General features: G+C 44.4%; 1 protein-coding gene across 1 annotated transcript in view; it reads right to left on the bottom strand.

Annotated features, from left to right (window-relative positions):
- Positions 1-25,544, bottom strand: part of SLC26A8 (solute carrier family 26 member 8) — an 86,141-nt gene that overhangs the window by 55,249 nt on the left and 5,348 nt on the right. Inside the window, exons 2-6 of the mRNA XM_055124326.1 lie at positions 21,285-21,468; positions 16,654-16,793; positions 8,656-8,772; positions 5,929-6,110; positions 918-1,082 (exon numbers count right to left, since the gene is read on the bottom strand). Of these exons, the coding sequence (XP_054980301.1) occupies positions 918-1,082; positions 5,929-6,110; positions 8,656-8,772; positions 16,654-16,793; positions 21,285-21,466 (786 nt within the window). The 5' untranslated portion in view covers positions 21,467-21,468. The remainder of the gene's footprint in view (positions 1-917; positions 1,083-5,928; positions 6,111-8,655; positions 8,773-16,653; positions 16,794-21,284; positions 21,469-25,544) is intronic.

Raw genomic sequence — 25,544 nt, 5'->3', positions numbered from 1 at the left:
CTTACAAGCAGCTGACCCAGCTTCAATCCCCAACACCTCATAGGTCCCCTCAGCACCACTAATCAAGGACTGATTCTTGAGCTCAGGTCAGAGGTAAGTCCTGAGAACCACGGGCTGTGACCCCCAAAGCAAAACTAAAAATGTATATTCTTTATCTAGGTTCCTACAACTATTTTTGCATTCAGGAACCACTAAGCAATTTCTGCAGGTATCTTGGGTATGTTGTGAGGCATGTAATGCAAAGCAATGCTAGGTACAGCGTTTTACAGGCCAGATTTTAATATCAATGATGTTTGTTTAAAAGTTTGGGTAAGGGCTGGAGTGATAGCATAGCAGGTAGGGCATTTGCCTTGCACACAGCCAACCTGGGTTCAATTCCCAGCATCCTATATGGTCCCCCAAGCACTGCCAGGAGTAATTCCTGAGTGCATGAACCAGGAGTAACCTCTGTGCATCGCTGGGTGTGACCCAAAAAGCAAAATAAATAAATAATAAAAGTCTGGGCAAAAAATGGTTGGTGCGGGACTGGAGCAACAGTACAGTGGGTAGGGCATTTGTGGGGCACGCAGCTCACCCAGGTTTGATCCCCAGCACCCAATATGGTCCCCTGAGCACCACCAGGTGTGATCCTGAATGCAGAGCCAAGAATAACCCCCGAGCATTGCCTGATGTGACCCAAAAAGCCAAAAAAAAGGTTGGCGAAATGGAGAACAGAGACCAACTGGTGTCAACTGAGAACATCCCAACTGAGAACAGCCCAACTGTTAGTGCTCAAGATGGTAAATCTAGAAACAATTATTTCCAGGACCCCGTTCGCTCCCTTGCCTGTGACGGAGACTCTCCACTCAGGCCTTCTTTGAGGAAGCAAGAGGAGAGAGAACCATTTGTAACCCTGGGTGAGGGCAGAAATTACTCACATAGAAGAAGGCGATGGGACCAGCGTGGAAACTAATCATCACTCCCAAGATGCAGGTTATTTGGCTCAGGATAACGTGCAGCGCCGTGGCAGCCAGGTACGCGCTGATGACCGCCTCCGGAAGGTAAGCTGCGATGAAGCCGAAGCCTAACATGCCCATTCCTAGCTGGAAGGAATCCAGATGGGAAAGGAAAGCAGAGTGAGGCAGACAGGTGTGTGCCCACGGGAGCACCCATCACACTCTCCAGACAGTACCCAATGACAGGATGATGTTTGGTGAGGCCCTTCCATAACCTCTTTTCCTAATCAGTTCTGATCGCTGCCATGGGCTGGGTTCGTGGGGTGATCTGGACTCCTTAAGAGCACTGGGACCACACTTCTTGCTTTGAGCACTCAGGCTAAATTTCTCACCCTCAGCTCTACTGACCTTGTAAACCATGGGCTTAACACAGACAAAGAAGTGGAACTTTGTGGGGCTGGAGCAATAGCACAGCAGGGAGAGCATTTGCCTTGCACGCGGCCAACCCGGATTCGATTCCCAACATCCCATATAGTTCCCTGAGCATGGCCAGGAGTGGTTCCTGAGTGCAGAGCCAGGAGTAACCCCTGTGCATCGCTGGGTGTGACCCAAAAAGCAGAAAAAAAAAGAAGTGGAACTTTGTAAAGGCCCTTTCATGATCAGCTTTGATAACCCTTTTCAAGCAGATATTAACTCTCCACATAAAGAACACAGCTTTTCTTAAAGGAGAAGATAACTCCAAAGGCTGAATATATCTCAAATTCCTCCTCCTCCTCCTCCTCCTCTTCCTCCTCCTTGTCCTCGTCCTCCTCCTCCTCTTCCTCCTCCTCCTCCTCTTCTTCTTTTTGGAGGAGGGGAGTTTGGGTCACACCTGGCGATGCTCAGGGTTAACTCCTGGTTTGGTGCTGAGGGATCACTCCCGGCGGTGCTCAGAGGACCACATGGGGTGCCAGGGAGTGAACCAGGAATGCATGCAAGTCAATTGCCTTTACTCACTGTACTATCTTTCGGGCTCTAAACTTCTTGCACTTTGTCTTTTATTTTTACTAAGAATGATTAAGCTGGATTTATTTTTTAAAAGACAACAATATGGTATTTACATGCACATATTCATCTACTGTCACTGTCATCCCGTTGCTCATCGGTTTGCTCGAGTGGGCACCAGTAACGTCTCCATTGTGAGACTTGCTGTTACTGTTTCTGGCATATTGAATACGCCATGGGTAGCTCGCCAGGCTCTGCCATGCGGGCAAGATACTCTCGGTAGGAGGGGAAAGGTTTTTCTCTCTCGGCCTTTCCTTTCCCTGGCAGCAATGGGGCAACCATCATCTTATAAGGTCCACTAAACAGAGGTATGAGCTTGCAGTGACAGGACTTGAGGGAGATCTCAGGATGGGGGGCGTTACCGGCGCCGCTCTCCACCCAGATGTGACCCCACTATTCCTGAATGCCCATGATCTGGAGGCCAATTAACCACTTTTGCCACCAGTGGCTTCTTGCAGAAATGCCTCTAGGCTATGAACTAAGCTACGGCCCCATGCTGCCCTGGGAGGGGAAAGGTTTTTCTCTCTCGGCCTTTCCTTTCCCTGGCAGCGTAGCGACCGCCATCTTATCAGGTCCACTAAACAGTGGTATGAGCTTGCAGTGATGCGACTTCTGGCAGAAATTTCTCTGGACTTAATTACCAAAATACCAGAAATCCAAAACCATGTGGCCGCTGTTGCAGCCACGCGACCTCATATGCTCTTCATTCTCAGCAATGGAAAACAAATTATCAAATGATGCCTTTTCGGCAGGTCTGATTGTTAGGGGGAAATTCCAGATAATAATAGTGAGTTTTCTGTTGAAATATTGAATGTAATCAAAGTAAAGAGAAAGTAAAGTGAAAAATCATCAGCCACACAGGCAGGGGGTGGGGGTGGCATGGAAGATATACTGGGGTTCTTGGTGGTGGAACATGTGCACTGGTGAAGGGATGGGTGTTTGATCATTGTATGACTGAGACTTAAGCCTGAAAGCTTTGTAACTTTTCACATGGTGATTCAATTAAAAATTAAAAAAGAAAAGAAGATACTCTCGGTAGCTTTCCAGGCTCTCCAAAAAGGGTGGAGGAATTGAACCCAGGTCGGCTGCATGCAAGGCAAATGCCCTACCCACTATGCTATCGCTCCAGCCCTATTCATCTACAACATAGAAATATACATTTAACTGTCACTAATGCTGTTGTAACTATGCTACCTAAACTATACATTTTTTTTTTGCTTTTTGGGTCATACCTGGCAATGCTCAGGGGTTACTCCTGGCTCTGCACTCAGGAATTAACCCTGGTAGTTCTCAGGGGACCATATGGGATGCTGGGAATCGAACCTGTGTCGGCCGTGTGCAAGGTAAACGCCCTACCCGCTCTGCTATCGCTCCAGCCCCGAAACTATAATTTTTTTAAACTGCTGAGGTAGCAAGAGATTTTGACAAAATGCTTGTGGCATGAGGGAAGGGTACCATCTTGTTAGTGGCTGAGGATCAGGTCCTCCTCTCTGTCTCCATGGAAACCCTCATCATTGAAATGTTTCGTTAACACTGGGCAGGAGTGGGAGTTTTGATTTCCCGTGAAGTCTCCACTGATATTATTCTGGGGGGCAGAGAAACGAATTCCCTTACCTCTCCCCAAATGACCTCCACCAACACCAGAGGAGGGTTATTCTCGTCATTGCTGATGGTGACAAAACTATGTGGCTCTCTGCTAAGTCTTCTCTGCTCCCAAAGGCCAGCAAGAACCGTCAAGTGGTGTTGGTGGAGGCTATACGCAGAGAGGTAAAGGAATTCATCATAGAAGACAATATTTCGGCCAGGGGAGGTTGGTATCTCATGACAAGTTGGGTGAGGGTGGATTTCGAGGTTCCTCTTTTGGCTGTTGCTGTTATGACAGGATGACCTCACAACTTTTTAAAAAATCTTTTCTGGACTAGAACAGCCTTGCTTTTCTTTCCCAGGGACATAAAAAGAACTCCTGGTGTTTTGCTTGTTGGATGATTTGGTTGATTGCATCTGTTGGCATCTGTATTTCTGGCTTCTTTAGCATCAAGTCTGAGGTGGAAAGAGAAAACCCAGGGGACTCACCACTGGGCTGTTCCAAATCAGTTTGCTTCAGGGCTGGAGCATAGCAGGTATGGTGTTTGCCTTGCATACGGCCGACCAGGGTTCGATTCCAGCATCCCATATGGTCCCCTGAGCACCGCCAGGAGTAATTCCTGAATGCAGAGCCAGGAGTAATCCCTGTGCAGTGCTGGGTGTGACCCAAAAAGCCAAAAAATAAAAAACAAAAAACAACGCCAAATCAGTTTTCTTCTTCTCACCACCTCTCGGAGTCTTCCTGTGAAAGTCTTCCTTGCATTTGTTTTATAGATAATATCCCAACGTTTTTAGTTGTTAGTAGGAGGGATGGTGAAAGGACATATATTCCATCTTCCTGGAAATAATGGATACCTCTTCCATTATTATATATTTTGAAAGGCTCGGAAGAGGTCCAGAGAGATAGTAAAGGACATAAGGTGCCTAAATTGCACGTGGTCAACCCTGATCTGATCCCTGGCATGACAGAAGGTCCCCTGAGCAGCCCCAGGAGTGTCCCTGAGCACAGAGCCAGGCGGGCATCATTCAACACCCCAAAAGCACGCTTAAGGCTGCTTAGATTACTGGTACATTGCTGAATTACTGTCTCTTCTTCTATCTTCATCAAGATGAACATTTTAACTATTGTAATTTTCTTTTTTCTAATATTTTTTTCTTTTAAGTTTCAAATTCAGGGTTAGAAGACTAAGTACGCATGTGCTTAAGGTGTTTGCCTTGCATGTGACTAATCCTGGTCTGATCCCCAATACCACCACGAATGGCCCCGAAGTACAGAATCAGGAATAAACTCTAAGTACCAAATGTGTATGGCTCCAAACAAAAATAAAGTAACAAGTTAAAATTTTCCTATGTCCAATAATAATATTTTTATGCTTACTATGTGAAAAGCTCTGGGCTGAGTCTTTGTCCTACACTTTCTAAGTTCATCCTCATAAGAATCTTCAAAAATAGGTAATATTATTTCCATTTAATACATGTGAAAACGGAGATCCAGAAAGATGAAATAATTTAAGCAATTTCATACAGTTGCCAGCTGTCAAGGCTAGGGCTAACCCAAGATGACAGACTGCTTTTTTGGGGGGTGAGGGGGTCACACCCGTTGATGCACTGGGGTTACTCCTGGCTCTGAACTCAGGAATTACTCCTGGCAGTGCTCTGGTGACCATATGGGATACTGGGAATCGAACCCAGGTCGGCCGTGTGCAATGCCCTACCCACTGTGCTATTGCTCCAGCCCTCACAGAATGCTTTTGTAGGGTCCAAATGACCTTGTGACTTCTAGATAGTTCTGGGAGGAAATCAGAAGAAAATCAAAGTGTTTAAGAAGAAAGAAAAATAAAGCTGGAATATAATTGTGTGATTTTAGTCAGCAGGGAAAATTTTAACCATAGACTCTCAGAGGAATAAAAGACATGGGGAAATAAACATAGATATTTTTCTAAGTCGCTAATATTATGACCTTCAGATGTGGCCAGTCACTGCAGAAAAATGATAGTATGAAACTGACTTTAACATTTACTAACTCAGAAGAGCTAAGCTTATGAATGCTACTCATGTTCTTTCACTGGAAAGAACTAAAAGATAAGGACTAGAGATATGATTATAGGGGTTATATATGTATTTTTAGTTCAGTATCCTATGTAGCTTAGGTTTAGAATCCTAAATCAGTAGATTCTAATTTTTGAGGAGGGGGACATTTTGCCACTGAGGAGGCAAGCTATCCCCCCAAATTTTCCAAAAATAAGTTCCCGTAATTCTAAGTATATCATAATGGACACACACCATGAACAGTTAAAGGAAGGGATTCACTTGTATTCTATTTATTAATTACTTTTCTTCAGAAGTTCAGAGACCCAGATCCTACCTGAATAACTCCAGTCAGAAGGGTTCGAGAGGCCACTGCACTCAAGGACCTGTTGTAGGCTACTAAAGTGTGGAGCTGAGAGAAGTCCTCACCGAGGAATGTCCCCAGTAGGAGATGGCCGCTGTTGAAAGGGTACATCTTCAGGACATTGACCATAAGAGCACTTACAAGGAAGAAGTAACCTATGGGAGAAAATAGTGAGGCAGAAGGTAAGGTTTCAAGTCCATGTAAATGTGTAGATGTTGACAAAACAAGGAATAAAGAAGGTGTTGTCCTTCAGCTGAAGAAATTATTTTTGGGGGAAGACCACACCAGGCTGATTATTGTTGATTGGCTTTTTCTCTGATTTTTCCATCATGGTCTGACATTTTTTTTTTTAAGCTACCTGTAGCATTAAGGCTGGAGCAATAGCACAGTGGTTGGGCATTCGCCTTTCACGCGGTCGACCTGAGTTCGATTTCTCTGTCCCTCTCGGAGAGCCCAGCAAGCTACCGAGAGTATGGAGCCCACGCAGCAGAGCCTGGCAAGCTACCCGTGCGTATTGGATATGCCAAAAACAGTAACAATAAGTTTCTCAGTGAGAGACGTTACTGGTACCGGCTCGAATAAATCGATGAGCAATGGGATGACAGTGACAGTGACCTGTAGCATATTTGATATGCCAAAAACAGTACAACAAGTCTCACAATGGAGATGTTACTGGTGCCCGCTCGAGCAAATCAATGAGCAATAGGATGACAGTGATACAGTGATTTGTTTGTTTTTTGGGTCACACCCAGCAATGCTCAGGGCTTATTCCTGGCTCTGCACCCAGGGACCACTCCTGGTGGAGTGCGGGGTGGGGGGTGCATATGGGATGCAGTGGATCAAACCTGGGCCAGCCTCGTGCAAGGTAAGCACCCTATCTGCTGTATGATTGCTCTGGCCACTGAAGAACTTCTTTTATTTTAAAGTGGCCACTGGAAAGTAAGGAAAAAACAGAGCCAAGGACTCTGGTTCTACAGAGTAGGATCAATTTGCAAAATGTAGGTCTTGGCTGTCCAGGTAGGTACACAGTGAAAAATTGAGAAATGTACTAAAAGTGTGTATTAGGTTCAATTACAGTGCCTGCTCTCAGACATGGTAAAATGTGAGACCACAGGGTTGGAGCGATAGTACAGCAGCTAGGGCATCTGCCTTGCACACGGCCAACCAGGGTTCGATCCTCAGCATCCCATATGGTCCCCTGAGCACCGCCAGGTGTGATTCTTGAGTGCAGAGCCAGGAGTAATCCCTGAGCATCGCTGAGTGTGACCCAAGAAACAAACAAATCAAAGTATCACTGTATCACTGTCATCCCGTTGTTCATCGATTTGCTCGAGCGAGCACCAGTAACGTCTCCATTGTGAGACTTTTATTACTGTTTTTGGCATTTAGAATGTGCCACGGGTAGCTTGCCAGGCTTTGCTGTGCGGGCAGGATACTCTCAGTAGCTTGCCGGGCTCTCCGAGAGGGGCAGAGGGATGGAACCCGGGTTGGCCACATGCAAGGCAAACACTCTACTCACTGTGCACTGTGCTATTGCTCCAGCCCAAAGTACCTCACAGAAACAAAATCCTAAAGGTACTTGTGACCAGTACTTGGAAATGACTACAATGTGCTTGAAGAACTTGGTTAAAAATGTAAAATAGGGGCCAGGTATGTAGCTCAGTCACAGAGCACTCACCTTATATATGTAAGGCCCTGGGTCCATTCCCAGCACCACAAACACACGCATGCACACACACACACACACACATACACAATAAAATTAATACATAACAGACTTTAATAAAGGCAAAGAGTACTGTCTTTTAGAAGGGCAGAGGGTGCTGGGAGTGAGCTCAAAGGGCTGAAAATATGCTGTGCGTGCAGGAGGTTCAGGTTCAATGCTTAGCTCCACATGGCCCCCTGAGCACTGCCAAGCAACCCTTGGGCCCCTGTGGTTATGCCTCCCCCAAAAAAGACAAAATCAAGGTGTAAAAAGTTAAAAAAAAAAAAAAGGCAGAGAGTTCTCTCTATCTAGCACACCTCTGGAATGAGAGTGTACCGGTTAGGATGGTCAATGGTGGCCATTTGGTCAGTTTGTGCTGTGAAAGGCCAAGCCAACTCCCTTCATTGAGAAGTGCTGGCCATGCCCTTCCAAAACTGTCGGGGAAAATTTTGTGATTTGATTGATAAGCATGCTCACTAGGAGAAAGAAATGTGAAAAATTATTTTTAGATCTTTCAGACTGAGGGCAGTCAGCTTCTAGTGTGTGCTAATTTCACCAAGGAAGTAACTGTCCTTTTCTTTCCTTTTTTTCTTTCTTTTTTTGCTTTTTGGATCACACCTGGCAATGCATAAGGGCTACTCTCCTGGCTCATGCACTCAGAAATTACTCTTGGCGGTGCTCGGGGGACTATATAGGATGCTGGGAATTGAACCAGGGTCGGCGCGGGCAAGGCAAACACCCTACCTGCTGTTCTATCACTCCAGCCCAGTAATTGTCCTTTTCATCCCTGTGTCAAACAGCTTCCAAGCCTATTCGTCTGATTGTGATATTAACATCGACACACTAGACATATCTGAATTCTAAAGTCTGAACATTAAGCCCATGAACGTCTCTCTTTTGCCTCCTTTCTATCTTAAACTTGAATTTTATTGCAATAAATGATTATTTGAAATGAAGATTTCCTTGACTTTCTGTGGCTCCAGTACTGAACTCACCAATGGACATATGATGACATGATCCAAAGATCACATAAATCACCGAAGAGCAGAAAGTCGCATATGAGACATTGAGAGGAGGAATCAGTTGCCTTGTCAGTAAGCAGAGTGTCAGGCCTGAAAAGCAAGACAATTTAAGAAAGTTAGACTAGCATGACAAAAACACCTTTAAATAAAACCTGCAAGGTATTTAAAATAGGGGCCACAGCAATAGAACAGCAGGTAGAGCATTGCTTTGCATGTGGCTGACTTAGGTTTGATCCCTGGCATCCCATTATGGTACCCCAAGCCCTCCAGGAGTGATTCCTGAATGTAGAGCTAAGAGTAAGCCCTGAGCACCACTGAATGTGCCCCTCCCTGTAAAAAGAATATTAAAAAAAAATTCATGGAGCAGTCAACTGTGGTAATGGTATCCCTTGTCAGGCAGCTCTTAATTAGGACCTTTTTATTATCTTCTTTGATTCTTAGCTTCTCTCTCTCTCTTTTTTTAAACCACGTGCTATTACACCTCAATTTTAAATCATAGGTTTAAACACCTTGTACTGCAAGGTCTTCGTGCTAATCGTGGAAAGCAAACGTCACAGCAATAAAACGTCTAATTTCAACATCTCAGAAGCAACCCCATTCTCACTCCCAGTCTAGCACAAGAAAGTTCTGGAAATCCTCCAGGGCTCCAGATAAAAGCTGGAGAGCAAAGCAAGAATCACACTTGACTAATGACTCGAAGTTAATATGTTGTTTGACATCTTGCATCAACCCACTGCTCCAGTCTTTTCTCTCAGCTCCCTCTTCCATACTTTCTTTTCTAAGAAGCAACACTAGACTTTAGAAATTTTGCAGCGAATGGGTTAACAGGTATGGTGTTATCCTTGGATGTCATAAGCCCACACCTCTTGCCCTGAGGGAGTCTTTTCAACTTACATCATAAGAGTGAATGAATTCAGTGATGGGTCCAGAGGACTGATTGTCTCAGACAAGCAAAAATGTTTTTCTTAATGGAAAAGTTCAAACAGATACAATTACAATAACAGAATATAATGAGCTGGCACATTCCCATGAATCATTTCAACAATGGTCAACTCATGCCAATCTTGTTCCACCAGTGCTCCACTTTTCTCTTACTCTGTATTGTTTTGAGGCAAACCCAAGATACTAAGTCATTTCACCTGTACATATTTTAGTATTATATCTTTAAAAGAAGATCTTCCTGGGATGGCGGGAGTTGCTCAGTGGTGGGGCTTGTATGTAGCCCTGAGGTCAGTTCCCAGCACCACACATTAAATAAAATGAAATAAAAGGAAGACGTGCTTTTGATTTAGCTACAATACAAGCATTATCCCTAAGAAACTAATAATGGGGCTAGAGATATGGCTCAGAGGCAGAGCACTTGCCTTGTGTATCGTGAAGCCCTGAGTTTGATCCTTGGTTTGATCAATGCAAATATAAAAATAAAGGAGCCAGAGAGATAGGATGGGGGTAAGGTTCTTGCTTTGCAATACAGCTGACCCCAGTCTAATCCTTAGCACTGCAAAGGGTCCCCCGAACACTGCCAAGTCCCCCAAACTCCTGAGCACAGAGCCAGGAATAGCCCCAAGCAGTGCTGTCTGTGACCCAGTGTCTCTGAATTTAAAAATAAATTAAAAATTTAAAAGAGGGGCTGGAGAGATAGCACAGCGGGTAGGGCGTTTGCCTTGCACGCGGCCGACCCGGGTTCAAATCCCAGCATCCCATATGGTCCCCTGAGCACGGCCAGGGGTAATTCCTGAGTGCAGAGCCAGGAGTAACCCCTGTGCATCGCCAGGTGTGACCCAAAAAGCAAAAAAAAAAAAAATTAAAAGAACCTAGTAATGCTTAATTAATGCTATCAAATATCGACTCCATGTTCCAATTTTCTCTTTAATCTCAAAATGATTGTGTGGAAGAGGACCTCTAAGGTGATCCACAGTGGATAAGTGATATTCATGTTCTTGTATGAGCCCCATCTCTTAGGTATCACACTTGTATCACTTGTCATCCTGCTGCTCATCGATTTGCTCAAGCGGGCGCCAGTAATGTCTCCATTCGACCCTGTCGTGTGTTAGTGTAGCCCAATGGCCTCTGCTCACTCCAGGAACATGAAAAGCCTCTAACCGTTCGTTCAGGGTCTTGACGAAGAAGTCTGACCATCTTGTAGGTGGGTGGCCAGCAAAGCTCTTAGGTATGGAATAAATATTATAAGTTGCCTCTAACAGATTTTTTTTTGGTGGGTTGGAGTGGGGCGACCACACCTGGTGAAACTCAGGACTCACTCCTGGCTCTGCACTCAGGAATCACTGGCGGTGCTCAGGGACCATATGGAATGGTGGACATTGAACCCAGGTCGGCCATGAGCAAGGGAAGCACCCTCCCTGCTGTACTTATCTCTCAGGCCCCAGCCTCTACTAGATTTCAATTAAAAAATTAAGATGCCATTTCTGAGATTAGTTTGCAAGAAGATTGTGTATTCTCTGGCTCTTTAGCTCTTTTTAATAACATCAGGATACCCCGAAAGCTGTATTATGGATTCACCACCAGGATCTCACCATTCTACAAGGAAGTGATCATTGATGTAAAGAGAGGGGTTTGGCAGGGTAAGACCATTTCATGGAAATTCTTCAGTGCCACCCTCGAGAACATCATGCAATGACTAGAATAGGAAGGAATGGGAATGAAGATAGACGGTCGGCAACTACGCCACCTCCAGTTCGGATGCTGGAGATTGAACCTGGGTCTGCCATGTGCAAGGTAAATGCCCTACCCGCTGTACTATCCTGTAGGCCATCTTCATGTCATCTTTTTTGTTTGTTTCTTTAAAAATTTTTTTTTTATTAAAGAGCCATGATTTATAAAGTTACTGATAGCTGCATTTTAGGTATCTCATAATTCAACCAATCCCTCCAACCAGTGTTCCCAGATTTCTTGCCCATCCCAACCCTCACTCCACCCCAACCTGTGAATTTTACAGGCACATTATGAAGTTTCAGTGGTTGTCACTTAGGTCTAATGTTTCCAGTTCTGTTGAATCAGTGTTTTGGGTATATGGCTATAGCCCTCACTCATATCAATGGCATAATTGAAGCCCTGATGCCTGTTAACCCACAACTTGTTATTTTCTTCCCCACTTGACTTCTTTCCTTCTCTGTGTCCTCTATAAACTGGGGTCAAAGATGATCTAAGCCTCCCCCCCCCAAAAAAAAGGGATGATCTAAGCATTCTCCTTTACTACAATACATTTCATCATCCAGTTATCTATATTCCATAATAAGTGAGATCATCCTGTTGTCTTTCTTCTTCTGGCTTACTTCATTCAACATATCTTCCAGTTCCATCCAAGTTGCAGCAAATTGCATGATTTTTATCATTTCTTGAAGCTGCATAGAATTCTACTCTCTCTGTGTGTATATGTACATATACATATATATATATACTACATCTTCATAATCTACTCATCTGTCATTGGATCTTCATGCCACCTTTAAGAGAAATGTTTTTAAGCTTATATCCTGATTTTTCCATTTTTGTTTTGTTTATTTAGCTTTGTAAACAAGTGTTCTTTGTATCTTGTATATTAGCCCTTCGCCCCGTGTATGACTGGCAAATATTTTCTCCCAAATCTATGGGGTGTTATTTTATTTAAACCTCATTTATTTTTTAGTACTGAAGTTTTTTAGTAATTGATATAGTTTCATTTGTTTATTTCTGCTTTTATTTTCTCAAATTCTCATTGAAGATTCCTCCAAGGTCAATATTGTAGAGAGTTCTGCAACATTTTCCTGAATATCTTTTAGCTATAGTTTATTTTGAATTAACGTTTAGGCACAGCAGGAGATAGGGATCTAGTTTCTTTTCTTTTTTTGCATGAGGCTAACCAGTTTTTCCAGAACCATTGATTAAAGAGATTTTCCTTGCTCTTCTTTATGAACCTAGCACCTTTTCCATAAACTAAATGCCCATCATCTGAAGGTTTACCTCTAGACTCTCAGTTCTAGCTCATTAATCTATCTTCGTTCCAGCACTATGCTATTTTTTTATTAGTATAGCTTTTTAGCATAGTTCAAAGTTTGGGAAGGCAATGCCTTTCATCTTTTCCCTCAGAACTGCTTTGACTATTCTGGGAGTTTTATTGTTCCATACGAATTTTAAATGTATTTGTTCTATGTTCTTGAAGACTGCTATGAAAATTTGATGGAGTTTGCTTTGAATTCTATAAATTTCTGAGTAAGTCATTAATGATTTTATTAATGACAAACATCATTATGACAAATTAATGATGCTGATTCTTGCAATCCGTGAATAAGGGATATGTTTCCACTTCTTTGTATGTTTTTTTTAACTTCTTTCCATAGTAATTTATAGTTCTCACTAAAAAGAATATTCTTTCACCTCTTTGTTAAGTTGACCCATAGATACCTGAATTGTTGTGTTTTTACATGATGGTAAATAGGATAATTAAAAAAAAATTCTTTCTCTTGGGGCTGGAGAGATAGTACAGCAGTTCCCGTGCTTGTCTTGCACACAGATGGCCCAGATTTGATCTCTGGCATCCCATAATTCCCCAGGCACCTCCAGGGGAGATTCCTGAGTGCAGAGCCAGAAGTAACCCCTGAGCATGGCAGGGTGTGGCTCCAAAACAAAACAAAGTTGCTCTTTTACTTCCTTTACATAAATGAATGCGGCAGATTTCTGTGTATAGATTTTGTAACCTGTTACATTACTGTAATTGTTTATTGTTTATAGGAGTTTTTGCTGGACTTTTATTTATGTCACCAATTGCTAGAATTGACTTTAAGAAAACAAGAGCAATGCAGTCACGTAGAGCACGTTGGTCCTTTTTTCCTTGGAGCTGAGAGACTCTCCTTTAAGTAGTGGGAAGATACCCCCCATCTTCACCCACTGGATCTCCCCCTCCCCGCCTGAGAATCCCCCTTCCCCCCACCTCCTTGCACAAACAAGTCTTTGCTCTTTAAAAACCTCTGGACTAAAAGGAGAGAGAGGAAGGGAGGGAGGGAAGAAAGGAGGGAGAAACTATTAATGCATAGGACAGTTGGCATTCATTTCAAAGACACAGTGCTGAAGTAATGAAGTCAGCCTTCCAAAGTTACATACTATGTCCTGGGGGCCGGAGTGATAGTACAGCAGGTAGAGTGTTTGCCTTGCACATGGCCGACCTGGGTTCAATCCCCGGCATCTCCTATGGTTCCCCCAAGCACCGCCAGGAGTAATTCCTGAGTGCAGAGCCAGGAGTAACCCCTGAGCATCGCTGGGTGTGACCCAAAAAGCAAAAAAAAAAAAAAAAAAAAAAAGTTACATACTATGTCAGCACGTTTGGATGATGCTGTCTGAAGCACAACCATGGCAACGGAGAGCAGACCAGTGCTTGCCAAGGTTTAGAGTTCCAAGGGAGAGTGAAGGAGCGTGGGGGCAGGAAGCAGGAGAGACAGAGCTGTGTTTCTCACTCAGCCTTGTCTGCACTGGGACTCTCTTCTGGCCTGGCTTCCCTGTGTCTGACCAGTTGAACCCGAGTCGCATGCTGTGCCCCTCTTTACTCACTTTCACCTGGGGCTTCCTGGGGATATTCTAGGAGCCACAGAAGGCCGTATGGCACCCTGTTGAGAAGAGCTGACCTAGAGCACCCGCCTTGCAAGCTTTTGGCCATGAGCTCCAATTCTGGGTGGCCACTTGTGCCAAACATCTGGCCAAGCATCTGTGCTGTGAGAGCCCAGTGACCCTGCTGTCTGTGGCTCCCAGGGCCACAAGTGATTTCTGGCTGCACTGCAGTCAGGTGATTTCTGACCACACAAGCACCACAGTGGGTACTGCAGCTAAACAGTGTGAGGACTGTAGCCACAGAGCACGATCTCAGGAGCACCACACTGGTGCTCTGGGGAACACTATGGCCTGTGGACCTCGACTAAAAGCGTGAGCCCCAATGAGCACATTTGTGAGCAACTAAAGGATCAGCGCCCACCTCGGGGAGTAGGGCCGGAGAGACTATACAGCAGGTGGGCCACTTGCCTTGCACACGGCCAACCCGCGTTCTCTGATTCCTGGTCTCCCATATGGTCCCTCAAGCACTGCCAGGAGTAACTCCTGAGTGCAGAGCCAGGAGTTACCCCTGAGCACCGCCAGGTGTGGTTCAAAAAGCAAAAACAAAACACCAACCTCGGTTAGTACCGCGGCCAGGTGTGCAAACACCGAGCCTGATATGGGACCCCCCTGTGAGTGTCACCAGCTAAAAAGTGTGCACGCACCACAGCCGGGGGGTGTATGTGGCCCCTCCCCCATCATCACAACAGCAGAGTGGCAGCAGCAAAGAGAAGGGGGGTTAAGGCGGTAATACCAATAACACATCATCTTTAGAAAGACATTGTGGGGCTATGGAACTGTTACGCAGACTGACTGTGGCGAAGGCTACACAAATCTAGACCTGTGATTAAAGCCACACATCTGTATACCCACACAAAGGAGTTGGAGCGGGCTATGTGATAATAAATGAATTTTAAATTTCTCTCTTTTTTTGCTTTTTGGGTCACACCCAACGATGCACAGGGGTTACTCCTGGCTCTGCACTCAGGAATCACTCCTGGCAGGGCTCGGGTGGGAGGGGGCATATGGGATGCTGGGAATCGAACCTGGGTTGGCCACGTGCAAGGCAAACACCCTATCCGTTGTGCTATCACTCCAGCCCCGTGAATGAATTTTATTTTATTTTTTTTGCTTTTTGGGTCACACCTGGCAATGCACAGGGGTTACTCCTGGTTCTGAACTCAGGAATCACTCCTGGCGGTGCTCAGGGGACCATATGGGATGCTGGGAATCAAACCCGGGTCGACTGTGTGCAAGGCAAACGCCCTACCCACTGTGCTATCGCTCCAGCCCCCTCCACCCCCCCACCCGTGAATGAATTTTAAAGAGCAACTCTTTCTCTCCGACTAACAGCCTTGAGCCAGAGTCGGGTTGCAGATACCACATGTCCTTTTGCCTCTTCTCAGCTTTGTCTACCTGTATAATCACAAACTTTAACCCTGTCTGCTAGGACACAGAAAAGTAGGGAAATGTAGGTGTTCAAAGACTCTATAAAGACTTTGTGAACTGCTCTGAGGAAAGCAGTTCTTTTTTCTGTGGAGAAAATTTCTTTTTTCTGTGGAGAAAAATTGGATCTTGAGATAATTTTTCTAGATGTTTCTCTGGAGGCCTGGTAACGGCACTGCCATCTGTTTTGCCAGCATTGGCCAAATATGAGCCTGTCTGGGGCCAGAGTGATTAAGGTATTTGCTTTCCATGCAATGACCCTGATTTCATCCCTGACCCCACAGAGACACACCCCCAGCCCCCCCCCCCCCCAGCATAGTAAAGAGTGATCCAAAAGGCCCCACGGGTCCCTGAGTCTGATCAGCGTCCTCTGTTTGGATTGGGAGTATGGTAAATGAAAGACAATACCAAGTGGGAGGTTTTAGCTTTGGTCTTATCTTATTTCAGTGACTCTTGAAACTGCCGTATAGGACTCTGGAAACAGCAATTTAGGAAATTATGAGCTGTTGGTTCCTATCTGGAAAATGAGACTTCTAACACTCAAGATAGCTCCCACACTCAGAAGGTGTGGAAGCTGTCACTTCCGTGTGACCTGTGACTTGAAAACCCACTGAGTAGCCCCTGAGGAGTTAGTTGTGTGTCTAACTGACTGAAGAGAGGCCAGATGCTGAGTTTTTTGTCCATCACACACACACACACACACATATATATATATATATAAACTATAAGCAGTATAGATAACTAATTCACGTGTCTGTAACTATCACTGAGTCATTTGGATCCACCTTGGATGAATTAGACATCTGTCAGGCAATGACATAAATAGTCACAATATGAATGGAACTCACTCTTTTCCCCAAGTCATTTAGCACAAGAAACCATTTCCTCATAACCAGTGAGTGGACATGTTGTCTGTGGGCAAAAAGGCTTTATATCTAGTTTCCTTACCTTGGGGAATTTGCACAATGCCAACATTTATGCCAGCAATTATGTCTCCAAGAAACCACTCCTTGAATTGGTAAAAACACACCCACTCTAGGCTAGGAAAGAGTGTAAGTAGGCATTTTTGGAATCTGTGCCATGAGCAACTGTGAGAAAGAAGAACAGAAGAATTGATTAGTTTCTCCAAGGTAAAAGCCCATGTAGCCAAGTAAAGGTGCAGCTCACCGTACAGTAATTTATTATGGCCATTTCATTTTTTTTTTTTGCTTTTTGGGTCACACCTGGCGATGCACGGGGTTTACTCCTGGCTCTGCACTCAGGAATTACCCCTGGCCATGCTCAGGGGACCATATGGGATGCTGGGATTTGAACCCGGGTCGGCCGCGTGCAAGGCAAACGCCCTACCCGCTGTGCTATCTCTCCAGCCCCATTATGGCCATTTCAACTCAAAAATTCTTTGCATAGGGTTGTCCTGTGCACCTGGTTTTTATTCACAGGTTGCCAACAGCACCATTCCACCAGTTGTGAGAACCAAAGTTTTCTCCAGGCATTGCCCATGTCCCCTACCTTCTGCTGTGAACACAGCACCACATATAGAGAAGAACTAACCTTTTAAGTCCAGTAGACAAATTGGGCTTGTATATACAGCATGTTTGGAAAGAATGAACCCTACCAACGTCCCAGTTGAGAAAAAGAAGCGATCATTGCTTTCTCTTGCTGAGCACAGTTTCATGAGATGCGATTTTGGCAGATACTGGAGTGGGGGATCCACCCATATGATCCCATAGACTAAAACTTTCTCCCAACTATTACTTGTATGTGGCTTTAACCTGTAACATGTAAGATTTAATCTAACACAAATACTGTGGAGTCATGGTACTGAGGAGTAAACTGTGTATAGAAAAAGCAGTATGACAAGGCTTTGTTTGTTATCTGAGACCAGTGGACACGCAGCAGAAAGCAGTTTGACTTCCCAGGAGACACTTGTTAAGCCTGGAGATATTTAAGATCATCACAACAGGTACCTGGTGGGGAAAGGCCAGCAATATCACTAACCATCGTATAACCCACAGATCAGCTTTATGAGAAATAATGCCTGGTTCCAGACGGGGGTGGTTCTGAGCTTGAGAATTGCTCTAAGCTCTCTATCAAATGAGCAGAATCATCATCCATCCACTGGGAAGATGAATTTTTTTTTTTTTTTTTTTTTTTGCTTTTTGGGTCACACCCAGCGCTGCTCAGGGGTTACTCCTGGCTCTGCACTCAGGAATCACCTCTGGCGGTGCTCAGGGAACCATATGGGATGCTGGGAATCGAACCCGGGTATGCCGCGTGCAAGGCAAACGCCCTACCCGCTGTGCTATTGTTCCAGCCCCAAAGTTTGGTTTTAAATTGCCTTTTGCTTGCTACATTTTAGTACAGGTTGAAAGGCAGCTGTGCAAGGATCTTTCACATGTATGTTGGGGCTGGTAAACTGAGCTTGGGCCAGAATAAGGAGAGAACTTTAGCCTCTGGGGATGGTGGTGGTGTGGGGGGAGTGGGAAATGTACTCTCGGAAAAGCAGCTTTTGTTTCTCTCTCTTCTACTGAACTTTCACACTCCAGCTGTACCCAAGGACCCAAATAAGCTTAAGACACAGGAGCAAGTGTGGATCGAACTGGAACAAGGAACCAAGACTTCCACGTCCACGTTTGGGATTCTATTGCATTCCACTGCTGCCACAGTTCCCGCAGACTGCTCTGTTCTGCCCAGGCTGGAGTCAGGAGCAAAGCCCTGACTTGGGAGGAGCATGACGGCACTGCTCGTTGTAGGAGAGTCCGAGGGATTGGGCAGCGCATCAAATGTGCTCTTGCCAACTGTGGCCCTGAGCGGGGAGAGTAGAGCCTGTCCCTTCACTGGGTCCTGTCCACTCTCCCCTCTGTTCCAGAATCACTCTCGCTCTTTCACAGCCCCCACCCCCCAACAAGGAGCACGGAATGCTGCTGGTCCAAGACTGAAAGGCTTTAAAGAGGAAGTGCAATGAACAGAAATCAAAGCTGATGGGGAGACATTCTAAGCATTTGATCATGAATCCTGATGTACCAGGCGGGCCAAGGCACGAGCAGATCTTGGAAAGAAAGGTGTTGGCATGCTGCCTAACAGGGAGAGAATGGTCACAGAGACAACGTCTTATGCAGAAAGAGAAGAGACAGATTTCAAAGTCGTTTTCTTTTTTCTTTCTTCTCCCTGCCCCTGCCCCCGCCCCAAGGCTCACTGGTATGCAGTGTTTGCTATTTGTTAGTGATCTACAAGTTTTCTTCAAATTCTCAAAGTGGCCTTATGAGGCAGTGGTGTTATTTTTCCCCTCTCACAGACACAATACGGCCCCACCTGCCTGAGAGATCTTTCTCCTGACTCAGTGACACTCCTGGCAGGGCATAGGCGACCAAATGCAGTGGCTGGGACTAAACCTAGGTTGACAGCATGCAAGGCATGTACGCTACCCACTATACTATCATTCTGGCCCCCAAAGTTTTTTGATTTTGAAAAATTAAATGTCCAGAGGTGGCTGGAGGGATAGTACAGCAGGTAGGATATACGCTTTGCACGTGGCTGACCTGTATATAATTCCCAGCACCACATATGGTCCCCCAAGAATCAATGATTCTTGAGGGGTGGGGGTGGCGGGAGGGATACTGGGATCATCGGTGGTGGAGAATGGGCACTGGTGGAGGGATGGGTACTCAATCATTGTATGACTGAAACGCAAACATGAAAGTTTGTAAGTATGTAACTGTACCTCACGGTGATTCACTATTAAAATAAATAAATGAATAGCACTGTAGCACTGTCATTCCGTCATTCATCAATTTGCTTGACAGTTTTTACTGTTTTTGGCATATCAAATATGCCACAGGTAGCTTGCCAGGCTCTGCCATATGATAAATAAATAAAATTTTAAAAAAATGATTCTTGAGCACAGGAGTAAGCCCTGCACACTACCAGGTGTGGCTCCCAAGACAGAAAACAACAAAAATTTTTAAACATAAATTCCTCAGATTTACCAGATGGCTAAGAGGTAGGATAACCACAGGCAGATTAATGGGTTTGGAGCAGTAGAACCTGCATGGGAACTGTGAGTATCAGAGGAAGGCGCATGTTGGAGACGCTGAGTGTAGCTGTGTTGCACCAGGGAGCAGCTGCGAGGCCCTCCTGCAGCCTTTTACCTGTCCACAGAGTTTGCTGTTTTGCTGTTGTTGTTGTTGGGAGACTGGTTAGGGTGGTGAATCAAAAGCTGTCTTTATTCAAGATTATTCCTAGATGCAGGGGGCGGTACATGGAAGGTCTTCATGCACAGAAAGTTCACAATCAGGAAGGTACCATGACTTACTCTAGATTTTAGAAATAAAAATGCCAAGGAAAGAGAGAAATAGAGGAGAGGAAGCAAAAAGAGGCGTAACATAGGGGAAGGGTCAGGGGCAAGGGGCCCCTCTAAGGTGTAGAGACAAACTATCTGGATAGATATAAATCACTGGATCCAACAGTGCTGGGACCATGGGGCCTAAAGTACAATGGTTAAACTTAAAAATTCAACAGCCAGTGAGTCAGATTGAGGGATGGCAGGGAATGTGGGGTCAGAAGTGGAGGATGAGGACACAGAGTGCTGGGAACAGAGGTGGGATTTTCAGGTATGCCTGAAAATCTATTGCAAGCTACTATGTACATGATGGTGTCTAAATAAAATAAAGAAGTGAATAAAAGTGCCCAAGAACAGATGGCTAAAGAAACTACAGTACATCTACACAATGAAATACTATGCAGCCACCAGAAAAAAATGAAGTTATGAAATTCACTTATAAGTGTATGGACATGAAGAGTATCATGCTGGGTGAAATGAGTCAGAAGAAAGGGACAGGCATAAAATGACTGCACTCATTTGTGGGACATATACAAAAATAAATAGTATGAGACCAATACCTAATGACAGTGAGAAACAAGGGGCAGGAGGATTGGTCCCTGGTTAGAAGCCTGCCTCAGGTGCTGGGAGAGAAGGCAGTTGGGATAGAGAAGGAACCGCTATAAAAATGAGAATTGGAAATGATCACTCTGGATAAGAACTGCATGCTGAAAGTAGGTAAAGCAACAAACATGATAACTTTTCAGTACCTGTATTGCAAACCATAATGCCCAAAGGAAGAGAGAGAGAGAGAGAAAGAAGATCCGGTCATAGAGGCAGGATGGGGGGGATGGGATAGTGGGAGGAAGACTAGAGACATTGGTGGTGGGAAATATACACTGGTGGAGTAATGAGTGCTGAAACATTGTAGGACTGAAACCCAACCATAAGAGAGAGAGAGAGAAAGAGAAAGAGAGCAGATGAAGAGCAGGGACATGGGATGTGGTTCAGCAGTAGAGCACAAACCCTGATTACACAAAACCCCAGACTCCATCACAAGTGTCTGATCCCTGACACCCCACCCAGGGTAACCCTCACCCCCTCCAAACCAAATAAAAGGTAACTGTAGCTGTTACCCATCCAGTAATCTAGGGAATCTGAAAAGAATTCAGAGGAGTGAAATAGAAGTAGGTGTCAGAGGCGTTTGGTGGGTTTGGGTGTGTCTGAGCAACATAGCAGCAGAAGGGCCGCACACATGTACCTGCACTGGACGTGGTGTCTGAAGGTGGTGATGTCAATGTCCACATTCCCAGTGGAACTGAGCCTCCCTCTGTGTTCCTGCTGGAACTTCTCCTCATTGTAGACATCTCGCTTAACATCATACGAGTATGAATTTTGCCCATATTTCGAGCTGTAACGTGAGGTACTTCTGTCTTGCATCATTTCTGAAGAAGGGAAAAGAGACAAAAAACATTTAGATCCTTAAAAGAGTTTTGTTGTTGTTGCTGTTGTTATTGTTATTGGGTTTTGTTTTGCTTTGTTTGAAAAAACTCAAATTTTCGGATGCCTAAGACATTGTAGTTTTCTTACACGGTCTCATGTTTGGGACAACTATATCCTCAATACCATCCTACAAAGAATGCAAGGTGATAAATAAATACTATTCTAAATAAAGGTGAAAGAATAGTAGTATTCTCATTTTCCAAACAGAGAAAATGAGTCCTCAGAATTTTTAACAGTCTTTACTCTTCATAACAGTTGGAGTCAGGACTGGAATCCAGATATTGAATGAGGCTGCCTAGTTCCCTAAGTCAGTGTTTCTCAACCATGGATGCTTTCTGACCTTCCTGTGGTTCATACTTGTTGGCCCCTAAGTCTTGTGCCATGATCTCCCATTTATGTGATTTCCACCTGTAACCCCTATCAAATGTCCTGGGACCCCTAGGGCCATATGGACCGTGGTCTCAACTGCTTATAGTTTCTTCTTCCGGTTCTATAAATGGAATTTATAGGGACTGGAGAGATAGGATAGAGGATAAGGACCTTGCACGCAATTGACCTGAGTTTGATCCCTGGCAACCAACACTTGTGGTCTCCCAGGCACCATAAGGAATTGTCTCTGAGTGCAGAGCCTAGAGTAAGCCTGAGCATGGTTAGCATGTGGTCAAAACCTAAAACAAACCAATTTTAAAAAACAAGCAAAGAGTGAAACCCTGGGTTGCTTAAAAAAAAAACAAAAAAGAATTGCTGGCCCATCTTAGACCTGTAGGTTAATCACGCCCCTTCCCAGATGGGATTTTGGAATGTGCATTTCTAGCAAGTCCCAGATGATGCTGATAGCATGTGTGGAAGAACCGAGTATGGGCTACAGAGAACAAATGAACTATTAGAAGCAAATCCAGGTACCCTCAAATAATTCACATTTGTAGAATTGGAAGTGAAACCACAGGCATACAGCAAAGCAGGCCGCCTCAGTCAGTGAATCCAGGAGGTCCGGCATGAGCTCTCTCCGGAGAGCTATTTTGAAGATAGACTCTCTGACCACTATAAATTGTAACTTATCCCCCCCCCCCAAATTTCATGCAAAGTGTAAATTTTGTGAAATCTGCTATTGCATCCCTTGGTGGTATTTATTATGTCCCATGAGTTCACTCAGGGAAAGTATATATTTCTTTTTTGTTTTCATTTAACATCCTTTATAGTTCAAGAGTGAGGCCCTGAGACTAGAGTTTGGCAAGTTCATCTGCTTTTATTTTCACAATTTTATAAGTGTCCACCGTATACAATCAATCTTTTTGTGTTTCCAATTTGGGGGAGGGGGCGGTGTGCTGTGATGTTATTTTACCTGTGATTGGTTCAATTAGTGTTCCGCAAATATTTTCAGAATTCTAGGTGGTCTGGGGAAACAAAAGCACAAACACTTCGCAATTTAGAAAAATGACTACACTGACACAGAAGAGAGAATTAAGCAATTCAAGGAAAGAAAAGGAGAAATTACAGAGATTGTAAATAAAGGTCAATTCAACAGGTCTGAAGAAAGTCAACATTGAGTTAAAAGAAAAAAGTAGCATGAGACATACCTAGAGGGCTTTCACATTGGGTTTGAATGTGAATATTTATATATTTAGTGTCTGACAATTGGTGATTGCTAAAAGGGAAGAGAGAAGGAGAGTGGACAAATTGGTGAAGGAGGATAATTGTATGGTGAAGAATAGAACTGGACTTTTAGTGGTGGATTTGATGCAACAGATGTTTGTGTTGCTTTCAACCACACACATCTGAAACTTTTACAGTGCAATGTTACTTCTATGAAAATAAGACAGAGGGGTTGGAACAATAGTACAGTGGGTAGGGAGTTTGCCTTGTATGTGTTCGATCCGGGTTAGATCCCCGGCATCCCATATGGTCCCCCAGCACCCCCAGGAGTAATTCCTGAGTGCAGAGCCAGAAGTAACTCCTGAGAATTGCTGGGTGTGATCTCAAAAAGCAAAATTTTTTTAAAAAGATAAAGAATAGAAGTCGGAGTGCATATGCAAAAGTGCTCAGCATAACTGGTCAGCAGAGAAATGTACATCAAAACTACAATGAGTTATCTTTTTTTTTTTTTTTTGCTTTTTCTGGGTCTCACCCAGCGACACTCAGGGGTTACTTCTGGCTCTGCACTCAGGAATTATTCCTGGTGGTGCTTGGGGGACCATATGGGATGCTGGGGATCGAACCTGAGTCATCCTCATGCAAGGCAAATGCCCTACCCGCTGTTCTATTGCTCTGCCCCCCAATAAGTTATCTTTGCACCTAGAAGAAATGCCTAAAATCAAAAAGGTTTATAAACAACAAGAGACATAGGGAAAATATGGAGATATGGCACAGTGAGAGGCTGGAAAGCAAATTGGTGCAGCCTCTATGGAACACAGAATGGAGTTTCCATGAAAAAAAGAAAAAGAAAACTCCAAATGCTTTAGCAATACCACCCATAGGCATTTATCTGAAAGATGCCACAACACTAATTCAAAAGGATATTTGTACCCAACATCATAATAGACAAAACTTGGGATCAACATAAATTAACAAATAATGGGTCAAAGAAATTGTGGTTATTCATACCCAATAGGTGAGTATGGTTGCTACCTTTTTTTTTTTTTTTTTGCTTTTTGGGTCACACCTGGCGATGCACAGGGATTACTCCTGGCTCTGCACTCAGGAATTACCCCTGGCGGCGCTCAAGGGACCATATGGGATGCTGGGATTTGAACCCGGGTTGGCCGAGTGCAAGGCAAACGCCCTACCCGCTGTGCTATCTCTCCAGCCCGGTTGTTACCTGTTTTTAAAAAAGGTGCCTATTTGAACTTTTATGTATTTATTTTATTTGTTTATTTATTTATTGCTTTTTGGGTCACACCCAGCAATGCTGTGAGGTTACTCTTGGCTCTGTATTCAGGAATTACTCCTGGCGGTGCTTGGGGGACTATATGGGATGCTGGGGATTGAACTCGGGTCAGCCGTGTGCAAGGCAAACACCCTACCCGCTGTACTATCGTTCTGGCCCCTGCACAAATATTTTTTACTTTTTAATTTTGCTTATTATTATTATTTTTTAATGAATCACCGTGAGGGTACAGATACAGATTTACATATTTTCGTGCTTGTGTTTCAGTTATACACTGCTTGAGTGCCCATCCCTCCACCACTGCCTGTTCTCCACTGATGACCCCATCCCCCCCAACCCCGCCTCTGTGGCAGGCATTCCATTTTGTTCTCTTTCTCCTTTTGGGTGTTGTGGTTAGCAATGAAGGTATTGGGGGGCCATCGTGTTCAGTCTACAGTCTGCTTTGAGCACGGCTCTCCCATCCCGTCTCACATACTGGGGGAGAGGGCAGTTCAGATAGAGAAGAGTGCCTATTTGAACTTTTAAATTAGCACTGTAGCACTGTCATTCGTTGTTCATCAATTTACTCAAGCGGGCACCAGTAATGTCTCCATTGTGAGACTAGTTACTGTTTTTGGCATATCGATTATGTCACGGCTAGCTTGCCAGGCTCTGCGTGTGGGTGGGATACTCTCGGTAGCTTGCTAGGCTCTCCGAGAGGGATGGAGGAAACCCAGGTCAGCTGTGTGCAAGGCAAACACCCTACCCGCTGTGCTATACATTAATTTACCTTATACAGTAAAAAAGGTATATGATAAGTGAATATTTACCTCACTTTTTTTTTGAGAAAAAGGGAGAAAAGTACCTATTTGGAACAAAATGGTTGTAATTAGAGGTGATGGTGCCATGTGAAATAAAGTGTTGACGTGAATGACAGGTACAGAATGGCCTTACTCACATGAGAAATGTGAATAAAATGAACAAAATGGTGAAACAATAACAACAAAATTAGTTCAGTGAAACCATGGTGGGAACAAGAAGTGGGGTGGCAGGAAGGAGGGGGGTATCTTTTGGTGGTGATCACAGCACAGATATTAGAGGGCAGAGGTGTGAAGTAAAATCTTTGAAATTCCATATTTTCTGTAAGCTAATCGT

This window comes from Sorex araneus, chromosome 2 (genome assembly GCF_027595985.1).
Source record: "Sorex araneus isolate mSorAra2 chromosome 2, mSorAra2.pri, whole genome shotgun sequence".
NCBI lineage: Eukaryota > Metazoa > Chordata > Mammalia > Eulipotyphla > Soricidae > Sorex > Sorex araneus.
Note: the sequence above shows the minus strand (reverse complement) of the source record. Positions and strands in the feature narration are given on the sequence as shown.